Below are 18462 nucleotides of genomic sequence, written 5' to 3'. Positions count from 1 at the left end.
AATTTTGGGAGTGTCTGTGAAATTATGAGTAGGAATCAGTACAAAACCAGCTGACCCTAGTCCTGTCTTCCAGGATATTGACTGTGTAATAAAAAAAAAAAAAAAAAAAAAAAAAACCCAAACAAACAAACAAACAAACAAAACCCTAGAGTAGCTAGTCAGCGTGTGGAAAACAGCATTAGAGCATTAAGCATTTTCCTGCCAAATAGGTATGGTAGCTAGATTATGAGAAAAAAAAATCTTGAGTTATCTAAAGTAATCTTCCTTCCTCACTTGACTGATCCTTCTCTTCTTGTAGACTTCTCTTATTTACCCACCACGTAACTCCTCTTCCAAGCAATTTAGCAATATCCTTGAGCAGATTCATTTGATTACCAGGTTTACCACTGAGGAGACTCAGTCCTGATGACATCAGAGGCATTTTAGAGGTAACCTGAGAGGCTTCAGATCTTAACTGATACTCTCAATAGAGCAGCTCTCAACAAACACTTTGAAAATGTGCAGGTCTCACACATTTCTTGATGAAAATAATTACCACTTATCACACTATTATCATTCCCCCCCCCCTCCCCCCCCTTTTTACTGTTGTATAACTGCAACCAGTAGGGCTCTGCTTTATTTTCTGGGGAAAAAAATTCAACTTTGATATATGACCATATTTGAATTCCTACTTGTTCATTTTTTACCTACTGAATTTACGAACAGACACGAGAAGGACATAAAATTTTAATCCAGGATGGAATTTCTGGGGGCTTTTGAGAGTTTAAAATAGATAACATGCAATACAGCAAGCTCAGCACTCAGGTGAAAAGAAAGTAAACATAATTTATTTTAAAGCCTAGTAGCTTCACTAAGTTTAAGACTATCTTTTAATTAATAGCATTTTTTTCTTCTTCTAAATTTACACAACATGCATTTTTCATGCCCTAAAATAAAAATGGGTCAAACAAAATTATTTCAAATAATCAAGCTGGAGGGCATAACCTCTCCCTTTTGATGAACAACATATCACATGCATCTTTCTCACCTCAGGTTAGACTACTGAAAAATGCTGAATGAAGAAAAAGATCAGAATATTACAAATCACCAGACAGTGATTTTTGATTGTGCCACTGAGCAAACAGCTGACATATTTATTTTTCTTAACTATCAGGGAGAGTGAAATATTTGTAGAAACATTTCATAACATTCTTAACTTGTCCCAGGAGTACCTTTCAATTAGATTTCAATGACTGGTTACAGATAATTTTTTTTTTATTTTCTGTTTCTCTGAAAAAGACTGGTAAGCAGAACTTGGACAGAACTAGTGCACTTTAGGCTTTGTGGATGTCTCTGTGAGATCATACTGCTCATGTAGCTGCCTTGCTCACATCCTGAGCTTACTGAACTCAGTCCAAAGGAGATGGTAACAATACACATGGAAGAACCCCAGATGACTGAGTATACATAAAATACTCATGGGGAATAGGTTGTTTGAAATTAATTTTAATTTTAGTAATAAATATTTTGAGTTTGCATAACCTCAGAATTACATTTCTAGAGAATTAGATGCTTATACTTGAAAGTGGTCACAAAGCCAGAATAAAATTGCAAATAATCAGTACATACCTAAAGTTTTCTTTAAAGTCTCTGCTGTTGCTGTTTGCACAGGAAAATAAACATACTTGAGAGAAATCCCTTTTTTAAGTATCAATGACTTCACTAGTTCTGACTTAGAAATATTTTATACCTTTGTGAGAACAAAGCTTGACAATTAGCAGTTCACGTAAGTATTCAAAAGCCTTTTTAGATTTAAAATATTATATATAAATACTGCATGGAATAAACATCATTAGAATGAAGCTATTCATGGGTACTTGTTATAATTTTCATTCTCAGTAATTTAAATGGCAACTGATGAAAATAGCTGTTAATGCATGCAAAATTTCTTTGACTTTTTCTACTGAGGAACAATTATTTTCAGTCTTATCTGATTACCAAAATAAAAACAGTTCTGCAAAATGAAACTGTCCTAAAGATTTTCTCAGGGCTCTCAGAGTATACAATTAATACTTATAAGCTCCCAGAATAATAAAAATAAATAAAATCTCCAAAAATTGAAAAGTTTTAGACCAGCATTACATTGCCTTTCAAAAATACAATAATTATTTCAAGCACTCAATGCATGTAACTGAAAAAAGAAAAAAGTCAACAAGACATCAAATTTTATTTTCAAAAGTACAATCTAATTTCTGCATAAATCTACTTCTTTTTTTCAAGTTTCATAATCCATGATCAGTTCATGGAAGCTTAAAAGTAGACACTGGTTACATTTTTTTTCCTTACCAGCAACATGATTTTTCTGTGAGAAAGAAGGTCTAGGATGGGTCAGCTGATAGATAGGTAATTTTGTAAATTTTTTTTTTTTTTTTTTTGCTATGAAAGAATGATTTATAAGTGATGCATAGCACTTTTGGGTGTGGGGTAGTCAGTATTTACAACTGTTACTGGGGAAAGCCATCTCTTTTAAGCAAAGTTAGTTGTTGAATTGACTTATTTTATTTAACTTCCTGGTCATTGTATCTCCAGCAATCAGTGTATGGAAGCAAAGTTCTGCGAGAAAAGGGAAATAACAAAGAGGCATTTCTAGTGGAGAATTATTCAGAACAAAACTGAAGGCCACACAGTTCTCCTACAGAATATGGAAACCTTCAGATGAGAAATTTTGCTGCATCTGCACAATGTCTTTGGAGAATCAATATTACCATTGCCAGTTACTAACAGGGGGAAAAAAAAGCCCAATAGGTGGTATAAAATTTTAATCAAATCAATAAAGAATACTCCCTAAGGTTATTTTGTCTCTTATTAGCTATAACAAATAATCTTTTTGTCTAATTATTTCACAGTTTAAAAGATCATTAAGCAATAGATCTAATTAATCTAATTTCTAAATAGAAAATGATAATAATTCTTCCTTATTCATAAAAAATGAACAATGCAGTAGAACTTCAAATCATACAATGTAATAAGAAACTGTAAATTAATCCATAAATTTAACATATACAGCTAACAGAATTATTTTTGTTAGAAAAAATCAGACAACACTTATACACTTATCTTCATTTAACTCAAAATGCATTTCAAATATATCTATAAAAGAAATGAAGACTACTTTTGAAAAAATAACAGTTGAATAGATAAAACCTGTATTTAAACAAATTGGTCCCAAAGACCTTCCACTACAGCTGAATAGAGATCATGTTATGGATCGCTGCTTTTCTCATCATTTCAATCACAAAAAACCTGAAAAACAAACTGTTTTTATGAAAACAAATAAATAATCTGCAGTTGAAATCCAGAGTAGGTACTTTGACAGCTCTAGAAAAAGAGATTTAATTACTATGTCTGTTCCGTAGCAATACGGCAAAGAAATTATGTAGCAAAGCACAACTGACGCCTTTTAGCATTTTTAAAATACTCAATTACTTTTCTTGATGAGAGATGTTATGAAATCCCCATCCTTAAAGATAGTCACAATATGATGGGGGAAAGTCCAGGGCAATCTGATTTATGTAGGTCATTCTCTGAGCAGGACTCTGACCAGATCACCTACAACTCATCCAATATAAATTATTCTGTGATCTCAAAGCAGCCTTATCTATATTGGAATCTGTTTTAAAGTAGTCTTGACTTACTGCTATTTGAAAAACAGCTTCAGCATTGTTTTTGTTATTTTTTTTAATAGTTCCACTTTAATTCATTATTATATACAAACCATATGTAATAGTTCACATTTCATAATCCATCTGTAGCTGCCAAGAATTTTCCAAATGTCTCCACTTTTTATCTACCCTAATTTTCAGAGGGGCACTGCATCAAGTTTCTCACTGAGATTTTATCCTTAAAATACACTCTGTAAAGGAATTTTTAGTACAGACTGCTTGCAGGTAAAGTACTCTTGAGACTGACCATTGCTCACAAGCACTCATGAAAGATGCATCTTATAACCCCTTCTCAACTGTAAATAGGAGGAGGAAAGGTTAGGATTTGTGAAGGACTCTGATATCCTATAGAGATTGAAGAGGAAGGGAAAAAGGATGTGAGAAGTGAGATAAGAATAAAGTTGCCAGTAAAGGAACAAAGTAAAGATATGTAACTTGCATTTTACACATTCTCAAAGTAAATAAAATTCTTGGATTATGAAGAAAGAAGGAAAAATTAAGATACTCCAGATTGACTTTAAAGATCAGTTTGCAAACAATGGTATTAAAATATAAATGTGTTGAGAAAGAACCAGAATGCAGTCCCATTCTGAAAGAGCAAGGCAAGGTAGAGGATAACTACTGATAAAATACCCCCTTCAGAAGCTAAAATAAATCTTAAGGGATGATTAGATGAAGAACATAATATTCAGTGTGTTCTACATACTATTATTTCCATGCTTCTCTCCATATCTTATTTATTAACAAGATGGGGTTTCGGTTTTGCTACAATAGTTTTAATTTTCCTGGTGATTTGATGGAGCCTAGGCTATCCTGAAGACTCTATAACTGGTCATGTGCCAATAGCCTGTGGCAGGATGTTAGTAGTAGTGTTCATAACATTTACTGAACTCATGTTGCACTTACTTTTTGACAGTGGGGTGGGTGATGCCTGTCAGTAGTTGATTTGTCTCCAGCACCTCAGCATTTCCAGGAATTTTGCAGTTTCTTTGGAAAATCTCAGTCTTTAAAAAGTACCAAGTGAGTCTCATTTTGCAGTATCAGAGCTTTCTTCCACTCATTCAATTTTTTATCTTTTTTTAATGCAAAGTGTCCCACTATCATAAGAAATGGAGGGATGCAACCCATAAAACTAAGATTGCATCCTAAATGAAGCCCAAATTTCAGTGTAAGATGTTGAGGCTCTTTATCCATAGAGTTCTACAGAGGGACAAGCAAGCTCCTTCACCCTCTGAGGGTGCCATCTGTCTGACTGAAGAAGAGACCCGGTGAAATAACTCAAGGACCTGTGAAGCGCAAACAGTGACCCGCAGGAGCATTATTTAACAATTGATGGATGTAAACTCATAATTAATACTTGGCCAGAAGTCACTCTTTTCACAGAGAGCATCTTCTCTTTTAAGCTTTTTTTGCAGTCTCAGAGATCTAAATGCTATTTGCATAATAGGATCAGTTCCTCTTCTTCCCCACTGTCTGGGCATGGTTTTGAACAGCAGCCTAGTTCAGCAGGAGGGGAAGCAGAGGCAGCTGCACTATTCCACCTACTGCCATCAGGGCAGGAGCGTGGGAGCAATGGGTTGGAGTGATGAGTGACTATTGCTTCTACTAAGCAAGTACTACAAACAGTAGGCTGTTAAACAAATAATGGGAAGCAGCAGGACTTCTGGATATATATTTGCAGATAGCAGCTAGAAACTGTACACTACTTTATCTTGATCCTGCTGGACTTTGTGGCTACTCTTGAGTTGGCTGGGGTGACTCTGGTCACTCAGCACTTACACACTGTCAGAGCCATCAAGGTGGGAGACCTGCTTTAGAGCAAGAAGCCCAGGCACAGAATTGCCTACCTATTTATACCTCCTCAGACCTTCAGATCGGCACATTCTACATAAGTAGACTTGTTCAGTTCTGGTTATTTTTCCCAACCCAGCATTGCTGAGAGATATTCCAATAAGAAAAAAGTTTCTCACTTAAAAAAAAAAAAAGTCAATTGTCAGCTCAAGTATAGTTTTTTTTGACCTGACACTGTTAAATCTCTATTTGTTGTGTGATAAAATATGACAGACTTACTAAGTTTTGCTTCCAAAAACACTAAGATTGAAAGCAAATATTTTCCAATATGCTAAACATATAAAAGATATTGCTCACTGAACAATGTCTCCTTACTAGGACATACAACTCTTTGAAAAGACAATAAAGTGTTGTAATATTATGTATTTCTATGAGATGTTTCTGCATTTCCAAACAGCTACATTTTAAAGCATTTTTTTACACTTTCCCTTCATACATTTTCAGTGGTTAATACTTCTCAGTGTTCTTTTTTTCTTCATTTGTAGGTAATCCATAAATTGTCAATTGCTTTGTAATATTATATATATCAACTATTTTCTGAAATTCAGGTAGCAACTCTGTCACTGGTCCCGTGGACTGTAATTGTGATGAGAGAAAAGACAAATGACCACCTGCAGACCACAGAGTTTTGTTTAACCACTGTTCTTAGCAGTTCAAGAGAATAAATGTTATTCCTATCAGAAGCTATGATTTGAAGCACCAATCATCATCACAGATGTAAAGTAAGTAATGAGAAAAATGAAATGTTATTCACTTCTCCTCTTGAAGTAAACTGTAATTAAATATACTTTATTTATGCTTTTTTGAGTCCCATGTGTTCCTCCAATAGAAAATCTATAAAGTATATGCTTCATTGATTCCAATTAATTTCTTTAGATGATACAATTCCTCCAGGAATAATGTGTGTAGAGGTTTACTGAACACCTTCCTTCTAGTAAACTAAAATTAATGTTATTCCTGGGAAATTTTACATTCCATTCATGCAATAAAAGAGACCTCGTAATAAAGCATTGCAACATTTTTATATCCAGCCTCAGCCTCCAATGAAAATTACAATCTGACCAGACAGAACAAATTCATATCTGGTAAGCCACAGATATTAACAATTCTTTATTTAAGATGAGGCTAGAGGAAAAAAAGTTTCCCCTACTTAATCTTTCTAAGTATAGCTGGGAAAAACAAAACAAAAAAAATAAAAAAAAAACCCAAAAAACAACAAAAACAAAACAAAGAAACAAAACAAAACAAAACAAAACAAAAAAACAAAAGGAAAAATAAAAGAAAGACCTATTTATTTTGTGGATAACATAGAATACACTGAATTGGAAAGGACCCACCAGGATCATTGAGTCCAACTTCTAGCCCTGCACAGAGCATCCCTAGAAATAGCAGTTACAAGCCTGACAGGATTGCCCAAATGCTTCTTGAACTCAGATGGGCTCAAGATTATGACTCTCTTTCCCATTTCTTTTTTTTTAATTTTATGTTTGTTACCACTTTTCAGGAACTTCTACAGGACATATGCATCATTAAGGAATCTATTTCCAATCAAGAATGCTGAAACTTGCTTCCTGTCCTCCTGCTTTGTTGGCCTGTTTGGATAGTAGCTATCCCATCCAACAAAAACATGCATGAAAAAGATGGAAACATTCATTCTAATTAAATAAAAGGTCCTTTCTTTGTTTAGTGCTTGCTACTCGTTTCCAGTCTTAGACATCATAAATATCCCACTCCTGCAGAAAATCTGTCTTTGAAATTGCAGGTATCCCTTCCACTGTCCTATTCATGTTACATATTCCATTTCTTGGGTAAAGGCCAATACATCAGATCCAAATATGCTTAGTGATTTAAAGTGGGATTTAGTCATGTCATGCATATAAATTAGAAGACTGGGTAAAATTACACAATTAAAGCAATGCCTTCGATTGTTATTTAAACTCAGTGCTTTCTCACTGTCTGATCTCATCATAGATACAGAATTATGCTTCTGGGGAGAACAAGTATTTGCTCATGTCATACTCTTATGACAAAACAGGAAGCAGTTATTCATTTGATTACATCTACTAGGGCATTCTGATTCAGAACGCCTCGGGATGCATTCAGACAGGACCAAGTTTTATTAAGATGTTAAGATCACCCTATTGCAAAAGGTAGCAGCTGAAGGGAAAGCCCTTATGATTGTAGCCTAGAAATTACAGTGCTCATGAAGTCAGTGTGTCAGACCTGTACCTTTCATCTTCTAACCTAAACACCAACACAAAAGTTGAGGTATATGACTCCTGTTGAAGCTATGTCACGACAAAGAAAAAGCACACAAGACCTGTGGTGTTGGAACCCTGGAAATGGAGAGTTCTGAACTTTCTGTGCAGGCACTGACCACAAGGAAAACACTGCTTTTGACCTGAGGTCTTGGAGAAGGCTTCCAAAATTGAATGACAGAACTGGAGTCACTGGCGTGTAGTTTGAATAGAGGTATGTGGTGTCACATGGTGGAAAATTCAGAATTTGGGATTTTAGAACATAGCAATATGTAGCAGGCAAGATGGAGGTTTTAGGGTGGAGGTTTCTTTCTTCTTCACCTTCTTCTTCATGAGTCTAGGTGGGATCTTGTTTAATTGGATAGAAAATACCACACTGCTGGTCATGGGTCAAAAGCAAAAACAATTTAGGTGTTAGTTATTAATTGGACAGCTTAGGTTTAAAATACCTTGTAATGAGAGAAATACATTGCCATTTCTTCATTTTTTAGCTTGTTAGCTAGAAGTGCTGTAGGACTCACTGTAACATAGATAAGAACAAATAAACACCTGAGTCCAAACACGAAATATCGTCTCTTGAGCTTTTTAATCCTGAATCTGGCAGAAGAGAAAAAGAAGATAAAAAGCAATACTGTGGGATCTGAAAGAACCTGCACTCACACTCAAGAGATTACAAACCAGCTAAAGGATCTGGTAAGAGCACCTTAATCTCAAAAGCAGTAGATCAGGCTGTCCACTTGCCAGTTAAATACATTTAAGCCATAGCTATCACCCAAAAATAGATATAAATATATAATTTTAAAATAAACATTTATCTGCTTATTTGTTTAGAGCACTAATGTATAATAACTAGTAACTCTTTTTCCCAAACCCAAAAGTAACAATTTTTTACCGACTTATCAATTTATTGTGTAGCTGTGGGACATGTCTGTTTATTTCACTCACTTTGAAAGGTCCACAATGGAGCAAAGCATTTAGAACCGAGGGGGTTCTAAATAAATTTCCAAACATTTCTACACATCTATTCTTCACCTGTCCTATTTAAATCTTTAGTGGAGATATAGTACATTCACCCCTGTATTGACTAAAGTATGAACACACAGCCAACACAGATCTGGTCATTGAATTTGGTCAGGAAAAACTACTTACTGAATAGAATTTGCAGGGAGAGATATCAAGACTGCAAATGGTGGAGGGGGCGGGGGGGGAAGCTAATACTTGTAACACTAATGAGTTAGTACTAGGAAAAAAAATACAAGAAAAATAAATGAGAAAAATATGTAAATGAAGATGAAATTCTACTTGGCGCAAATCTGAATTTGCTGGACATGCAGAAATTATTTGATGCACAGCTTGAGACTTATATTTTGAGATTTAAATAAGAACTTGATCTAACCATTCTTTTGTATCATCTAAATTTCCAGCAGGTGTCCAAATTACTTCCATCCTCTCATGAGCTATAAGGTATGCAGCCCTAGGACAGAAGCAGTGCTATCCAATAAGTGCATCAAGTGACTCACAACATGAATGTTTTCTAGCTCATCAGGTAATCGACTAGCTTCAGGAAGCTGACTGACCTTCCTCTCAAAAGTCAACATGGTTTCCTCAGCCTAAAATCTTTAACAATCTACCGTGTGTATTGCCCTTCTAAAATTTTTTATGCCATGAAGTTCAAAAGCTATTCTAGACTACAATGTAAAAGGAAGAAAAATCTTTTATTTGCCACAGGAAGCATAGTTTTTGTAACAAATACTGCCCCAGAAGCATCTGAAACAGTTACAGAAACTGCTCAGGGAAAAACATTTCATGTCAACCATAGGGACTTTTTGATAGATAGATAGATAGACAGATAGATAGATAGACAGACAGACAGACAGACAGACAGACAGATAGATAGATAGATAGACAGACAGACAGACAGACAGATAGATAGATAGATAGATAGATAGATTCAGTTTATTTTACAGAAAGTTCAGTGAAGTATCAATAAGCAACACAAGCCTTTCAAGGGTATGTTATGCAGCAATAATCCATGCTGAGTGCCATATATGGCTGACAATGGCAGGGAATTAGCCCAACACAATTTACACCCTATTGTGCACTTCTGCTTAATTTAACAGCAAGAATTCCACTTCCCCTGTGTGTTTCTATAATCATCTAGCAATAGAAGTTTTATTCCAGGGATTTTCCTTCAAAATGGTCCTGATCAAATTCTTACTGTGACAACAGATGGTGACAGAGCAGATGTATCACTGGATCTGAAAGTTCAGTAACTGTCAGTCAAGAGCTGCAGGATGGCTACTCTGAGGTACCAGAGAACAGAATATTGGAAAATAATTAATTTAACAGTCATGCAAAATTAGGAAGAAAGAAAAAAAAAAGAAAAAAGAAAACAAAATACACTAAGGAGTGGGAACGAAAACACTGCTCTTAATGTAGTACTAGAACAGACTTGATTTCTTTTGAGGACACATCATATTTCAAAACTCTGTTTAATCACTGCATTTTAAAAATATCAATACAAAGCAATGGAGCCTATTACTTTGCAATTAATAATAATAAAAAAAGAAATGTAAGAAATGTGTTGTATTTCATACAGCTGTTTATCAGTAGAACAGATGTTCTATGTCCTGTCAGTCCTATCAATTCACCTGAGCAATGGAATTCACCTTTTCAGATGCAATAGAGATGCAACACATCTGCAGCAAAGAACACTGGCAAATTGACAGGCGAGAAACCCATCATGACATTTGTGTGCACTCACCTTTATCTAGTACATATAAGTTAGGTTTTATTAAATAAACTCACTGAGTCAAACTTTTAGAATTGATTTTAACTGAGACTGTTCTAACTGTAGAACTTTAATAAAATTGGAAAACACCCTATTAAAGTGGAATATGAGGTGATAAAACAGCTGATCTGATACAGCTGTGTACAGTTGTTTTTATTATAGTATATAAGAAGTAAAAGAAAATGGGCATAACCACGTATATTTGTGAATGCCATCAGTTGTATCCTACCACCACATTCTTGGCCATCAAGAATGCAAAATGTCTGCAAAGTAACAGGGCTCTTGACTGCAGAATCTGACATGCACAGTGATACTCCAGTTTCTGGCCTTAGTGTGGAATCAGTTAATTATGTCATGATCTTGTTTTAAAATTGAGTTAAACACAGTTAAACACTCTTTCTCATTCTCACATGATTCTTAACTGTCAACTTTGAATAGACCAGCTACCAGTTCTTTTCCCATAAAGCAGGAAAATTCTAGAGTGACATATTACCCTTAAAAGCTAAAACTAATGAAAATTTCCTATCCTCTGCAGATACAAATATTTTAAAAATTCTCATGCTGCCTGTGGAATGAAGAGAAATAGTGTTCAACAAAAAGGAATTTAGCATTCTTCCCCATTATACTTTTTTTTTTTTGGTGAATTAAACATATGAAAGTTGGAGGGTCATAGCCTTTGCATTCATCCTAAGAGAGAAGGAGATACAACATAGGAAAATAAAGTTTTAAATACACTTCTCTTCCATGATTCCTTAATCTGTTTCATGTGAAACGTTGAGATTTGACTGTTGCTCACATAGTAGAGAAGCAAGTGTCTATTTATTACATTTGTGAACATAACCATGAGCTGTATTCAATGAAATGAAAAATCAACTCTCCAAATTTGTCATGTGCAATATCTGATTTTAACACTGCTTTGTTGAGTGAAATAAGTTAAAATGGGAGACAGAAAGTTATGACTATCCCAGATGCAATTTATGAACATTTTACTGACTTGTTCACGTAGGGAACGGAAGAGGTGAACTGCAGGCCAGACTAAGATTTAGATCTAAACCTTTAATTCCACTGTGCACCTAAGCCAGACGTTCCTAATTCATCCTCCTGGCATGGCAACCAGTAAAAGCCAATGAATGTCAAATAGCAAATGAGAGTTATAACGTGCAGTAAAATCTCCAGTAGCTGGAGGCTACATTTGGTTTCTCGCCCTGAAAAGCATCAGAAGGCTTTGTAAGGACTGTCTGATGCTCATTTCTCTAGATGCTATTAAGTCAATTTTCAGCTGAGATCAGCACATTTGCAAATTCATGGTGGATAATGAAAAGTTCGGGAATTTAAAAAGAATGGGCAGTGCTTGTGCTCATTACACCACCACAGTTTACTGACCTGCCATTTGGAAAGTGCTAGCAGGGAGTCGATGCTGCCTTTCAAAACTCACCTGCCTAATGATGGCTCTCAAAGGAGCTGACATTTGCTGTAATCAGTGTAACAGCTCAACAGAGGTCAGGAGTTCCAAGAGAAGGAAATATGACCATGTTTCCATTCCTATCTTGGCTGATCAACTAGAGAAGCCTCTGGCTGAAGCCTTGAAATAATCCATTCTTTGTGTCTCTCTGCTATGAGGTCTATATAATTTTTTCTCTGAATTTATGGAAATTTTGTCTACCACATCATATTTTCTAGTTCATATTTGAAATACGTAGTATATTTTGAGTCCACAATTTTATTTTTTTTTCTCAACTACTTGCTATTATTCTTTTAAATGTTGCTATTTACATCCAATGCATACAGTTCCAATATAGAAAGCACAACTAATTTTCTATTTTTTACCATTTCAAGTGTTCTTTTCATCACTGCCAACTCAGTGAGGGGGAGCTTTATTTCCCTCTTGTCCTACAATCTTCTTAAGAAATATTTTTTGTTTGTCTGTGGGGTCCTCTTCCAGCATTTTTTGCATCGTCTTTCCACCACTAGTAAATGTACTACTGCCATTCTGAGAACTTCTTATTGCTTCATGCTGTCCAAATAATTACCACTTTCTTATCAATACCCATCATCTTTGATCTTTAAACTTTAATTAATATATCTTATCTTTCTAACGATTTTCCAGACAAACCTAGTTTCATAATTACTGCATTAAAGGAAAGATGCCACATTATGTGCAGTCAACAAGTCTTTTCTACTAACTTTTTCTTTTATATTTTTAACTTGCTGCAGCATTGAGATGTTTGAATAGGACTGTTGGAGTTACAGAATCTTACACACCTATGCAGGTACATTTGTTTCCTCATTGTTATGCTAATGGGTCTGCCTGTGCTCCTGTTTTCTTCTCCATATTGAGAATATTTTCATTAAGGAATCATAAGGGTTGGTTCCCTGACTAATTTGACAACTGCATTCTATCTTTACTTAACTAATTAAAATCCACATATATATGTATAAAAATTCTAAGTGAAAATAACCTTCAATTACCCTGCTAGTGCTCATTAAAAAACCCGTGGGTATTTGTTAAGTGAAATTAAATATGCACATATTTTTTCTTTTAGAAGCTTAATAGGATGAAGACAGCTCTCCATTCATGATGTACTCTCAGAAAGAAGTTAAAACTAGCTGTTCAACCTCTTAGACAAAAAATTATTTGCTATTAAAAAAAATCAAGATTACAGGAGTATTCCAGATGGTGTTTTAATTTTTAGAAAAATGATGTGATCATTTTAGAAAAATGATGTCCTGTTTCTTCCCTGCATACCATGTTAATATTTGCTGCACATAAAGACAGAAATTAACCTTACATCTGTGTAGCTTTTTTTTTTTTTACTCTACTCAAATATTTTATTTAACTAGTTTACTTAAATTAGGTGATTTTTCATAACTTGTTTTATGATAGAAAACTGCAACCCTCTCTTTGTAAGCCCAAAAGGAAATCTGGCTTTTAATTCAATATTCCATAAAATTTCAGATATCTACAGATAAGTAAAACTTTTTCTTCTCCAGTATTTGACAGGGAAAAAGACCTTACTAGTCTCACTGTCCATCAAATCAGCCTCTTTCCAGTTTGACCTTTTGACTGAGTTTCTTGAAGTGCTCCATAGTAATTTCTTTGGAGTGTAATGATTGGTGCTGATGAGAGTTTATAATTGCAGGCTCTCCTAAAAGACAGCATGGCCAAAAAGCTATTCAAGCCAGGAAAGATATTTTTGCATTCCACAGGAGTTCTAATGAAGAATAAAATGCCTTGTTGACCCCATGTGCCAGGGGTTCCAAAACAGCAGAGACCCTTGAATTATATGTTAGAATGGTGGGACATTGTAACTGTTGTTTATAGATTTTTTGGTCTTTATTTTTTACAGTAGTAAAAGCAAAGAGGTAAGTTCAGGGTGAATCATAACAGTGAAAATGGAGCCAGTTAACTGCTTTTTGTTCACTAGGCAGTATCTTTTTCCTTCCTTTGAGATAGGAGCATATCTTTGCATTCTCTGCATCTGATGTTATATAAGCTATTATGAAAACTCCCAAATGGAAATGCTAACTTCATTTATTGTAGATTTATTTATACTTACCCATATAGCTATTAATATGGTTAATATTAGTAGTATTATATTATTTTCATTAATTGTTTACATTTGTGGATCTTCTCAAGAAGAAAACAGAAAACAAAATAGAAGTATCTCCCTCCTTTGTGACTTACACTCAGCACAATTCCATGTAAATAAAACTGGACTAAAGAAAGGGAATTGAGAAATATGTTGGCTAACTGGAGATTTGGTGTAAGGGAGGTAAAAGCACTGTTCTTCCTCAAATCTGTCCTCTTGAAGGTGAGCTTACAGCTCAGTCCTATACATATTTCTGTCCTCTACAAGGAAGCAGTTTTTCCCTTCTTATGAATCAGGTTGCTTTGTTTCCCCTTAACACATTACTTCAAAGGGAATTGTCATTATATAATTAATAGTTGTCATACACAACACATACATAATTAACTGTACAACACACTGAGTTTTACCCTGGTAGCTTTTACTCATACTTTGTTTACATAGTTGTGCAAATATTAATTTTTTATGCCTTCACTTGTCAATAGGCAAAAAAACCTCAAAACACCAAAAGACCATGCATTTTTAGAATTTTGGAACATTGGTTTATTCTGGCTAATGATAACATTCCCGTTTTATAGAAAAAAATGGTAAGACACAGTCTGAAGAGAAGTACATTTACCTGGATCAAATACGCTAATTTGAAAAGATTAGGTATGTTCTTACTTTGATGAAACACTCCAATTCGCTTTAAGTTGAGAAAGTAAAACCACCAAGGTGCTCTCTAAAGAAAATCTACTGAGAATTCTTCAGGTAGAATAATGAACAGCTACCACACAATTAAATATAGTTCAAGTGAGAATTAGAATTATAAATTTAAAAAACTCCAAATGTTCTTTTTCTTACCTGCTGGTTTACGGGAAAATTCCTGTTGATTTTTTTAATCTATAAAAATGAATAAAGAAATAGATTAATACTCAGTCACTATAATGAAAAACAAAACAAAACAAAAACCCCCTGTACTTTAGTCACGTATATTAGACTCTCCCTTCCAAATTAGGCTTGCAAAAATAAAGAAAATAAAATCTCCTGCAGTTAAGGAACTGAAACCTTTGGCAAGTTCATTTGAACAGTGGGATACTTCTGTGATCACTGTGGTTTGTTGTGTGTTTAGAATCCAGGAGAGGTGCATACATGCAAAATTATGTCTAAATTCTGAAACACTACGCCTTTTTTTTTTCTTCTTAAAAGATATAAAGTGAACTAGAATATTTAACTCTAAATAAAATTATTTCAGAGCAACTTACTGCCAACCACAAATTCATCAAACTCTAAGCAAGTCCCTTTCCTTAAGGAATGATAAAGATTTGGGCTGGAACAGCTTTGGAAACATCCATTACTCTACCCTTTTATCCTAGGTGCAAAGCCAAGTATGAGATATCAATTCTGATAATTGTTCAAGTAAGTTTTTTCTTAAAGCATTCAACAATATCCCGAGGTGAGAAGTAAAGAGAGAACCAGTCTGAGGCACCTAATTCATGATGAGCATCTGTTTAGCCCTGCAGTTCATGGACTCCATCTGAACAAACATTTCCAGCTTTCTAACACAAGTGTCCAATACAAAAAGATTTGTAGAACATACCCATTCCTACCATTAGTAGAAACAAAATTGTTTCTTAAGCATAATCTCGGAAAGCTTTTGGCAACCTAGTAAATCTAAAATGTGCATTCATTATAGATACTTAATACCTAGAATAAAAACAAATTTAAATTAAAGACATTGTCAACTAAGCACCTATATAGAATGTATCTGAATGATCTGGAAAGCCTTGAAACCACAGTATAACATTACACTCCTTCAACCAACCTTAAATGTTTTTTTAGAAGAAAAGAAGAATCACCACTGAATTTCCTCCAGTGTTTACAATATTGTTCCCAAACAACTACATGCAGAGATGAGAGTGGCAATGTGTTTTGCAGACTTCAGAACCAGGCTGCAGTGGCAAGCTCTTTGAATTCCTCATGCAAATACTGAGCAAGTCTGTCACTGACATCCCACAGTTCTGCTATCAAAGGATAATTCCCACTGTCAAGAACATGCTGGCAAGCAATGGCTGTCAGTTGGTTTTCAAATGTATCCTGCACCAAAAATGTCAGAACATTTCTGCCCTTCCTTATTGCATGTGCATCAGCCTCAGCTTCCTTTCTTTGGTGTTAGTTAAGGAGAAGCATTAGAGGAGAAAGAACATTCAGTGGACAAAGAAATAGCATAAAGTTAACCCACACAAGATACCAACTACCTTATGTGATTTTTAAAAGTAAAAAGCAGATAAAAACCACATTTTTTGACACAAAAAATATTTTGAAGATTTCTGGGATTTCTTCCTAAATCAAACATTAATTAGTCCAGCATGATAAATCCCTGTTTGTGTTAGCAGAAACTATTAAAGTCCTTGTCAAAACCATATATTTTCATCTAAGCAAAGACTACAGCTAATAGCCTGAAAATTTTAAATTCTGAAAAAAACAATGTTAAGAAAAAGAAATTTTACTTTTCTAAACAAAATACTGAAAATATCAACTAAGTGGCAAGTTACAGTTACATATTAAATAATTTAGGATTGGTTTTGTTTATTTCAAACACAGTGATTACATTTTTTTTAACAGGTACAAAGTACATTAGGTGCAGTGTCTACCGTAAATGTTCTTCTGAAATGCTAATATATATTTGAAACATCATTTTCTCATTCAAAAATTTACAGCTCATTTCCTAAAGTACAGTCTATGCACCTACATTATATGGCTGTTTTAACTGCTGTTATTTTGATTAATTAAAATTATTTTCATCTTTCAGGTAATACAGTGATTTCTTGAAATGCATTATTTTTAATTTTTTTATAGAAACTGAAAAACTACATTATAGTTTTCCAAGTCTACCTGAAATTAAAAATTGTTAAGTAGGATTAGTTTTAGGAACACCTAAATGTATATTATTCATGTGCATAAATATTTGACTTCACAGAATAAAAAAGTTCTACAATTCAGCAGCACACATATGTTCTTCCCAGCATGTTACAATGTACATTGAGTAAAAATTAATTTCAAGATCTGAAATATTTGGTAATTAAAACCTAAAAATAAACATTTTCCAGAAATGACCCAAAAAAAAATATCTTCTGTTACTTTACTGGGTATCTAAAAGAGAAATATTGCTTTGGTCTTGCACTACTTGACAGAGCTCATTGTAATACCATGTTATTAAGCACAATCATAGCACAGAACTCTATGTAACTGATGCAATTAAATATTTTTTTTTTATCAGAGTACACCATGACATTACACTGTAAATACACAGAAATGTAATACTTCTAAATAAATCAGACCAGTAGATATTACACCAAAAAAAAAAAAAAAAAGTGTTCTGAGAATATTCTTTAAAAAGATGTTTTTATACAGAGCAATTAAAAATCAGGAAAGGCACAAAAGGTGACAGAAGAAGAAGCCAGAAAACAAACTCTTGTCTGAAGGCAATGTAGGCTGATTTCAAGCCAGCAAGAACTACCTGTTTCTACATCAAGCACAAAAAAAGGTGCTGAGGCATCCCTCAGCAATGATATTTTATTCTGATTAAATTTCCATGAATGAAAATTAGGAAAAAAAAAATCTAAGAACACCATAGAGAAAGTAATTTGGGAACTGATGATCAATTCAAGGGGAAAGGAGGAAGAAGGAGTCAAAAAGATGGTCTCTGCAGTACCTTGCATCTGACAAGCAAATAGGCAAGTGGTGATAATACAAGACCAATAATGGAATCATAGAAACATAGAATGATTTCAATTGGAAGAAACATTAAAGATCATCTAGTTCTAACCCTCTACCATGGTCAGGGACACCTTTCACTAGACCAGGTTATTCAGAGCTCCATCCAGAGCTCTGGCTTTGAAAACTTTCAGGGATGGGAAGAATATATTTTAGTGAAAGATATCAAAGAAGATTGGTTCAAAGAATATTTTTAATGGTATAAATACATTTTACTAGATATATTTTTAAAAAATTCATCTTGCAGTATGTTTGGACATCATAGACATGAAGGATACCGGGCAGGGAAATGATATGAAGTGGAACATAATTAAAAATGTCCCATGGCCAAATTCAGTCATTTTTGTGCACTGGATTTTGCAACCACAGATGGATATTTTCAAAGTGATAGCTGTGCCTGCTCTGCAGAGGAAACAAACAAAAACATGGAACACAGCACTTCTCAGCAGGTACATAAATGAACAGGCCTTGGCTTTCAGGTGTGCACAGTGACTGCAAATGTTTGGGACTTTTAAAAT

General features: G+C 34.4%; 1 protein-coding gene across 1 annotated transcript in view; it reads right to left on the bottom strand.

Annotated features, from left to right (window-relative positions):
- The window catches only part of SNTG1 (syntrophin gamma 1), a 168264-nt gene that overhangs the window by 51100 nt on the left and 98702 nt on the right, over window positions 1–18462 (bottom strand). Inside the window, exon 12 of the mRNA XM_062513798.1 lies at window positions 15032–15070. Coding sequence (XP_062369782.1) covers window positions 15032–15070 — 39 coding nt within the window. The remainder of the gene's footprint in view (window positions 1–15031; window positions 15071–18462) is intronic.

This window comes from Cinclus cinclus, chromosome 1 (assembly GCF_963662255.1).
Source record: "Cinclus cinclus chromosome 1, bCinCin1.1, whole genome shotgun sequence".
NCBI classification, from domain to species: domain Eukaryota; kingdom Metazoa; phylum Chordata; class Aves; order Passeriformes; family Cinclidae; genus Cinclus; species Cinclus cinclus.
The sequence above is the reverse complement of the archived record's forward strand: the minus strand, read 5'-3'. Positions and strand labels throughout refer to the sequence as shown.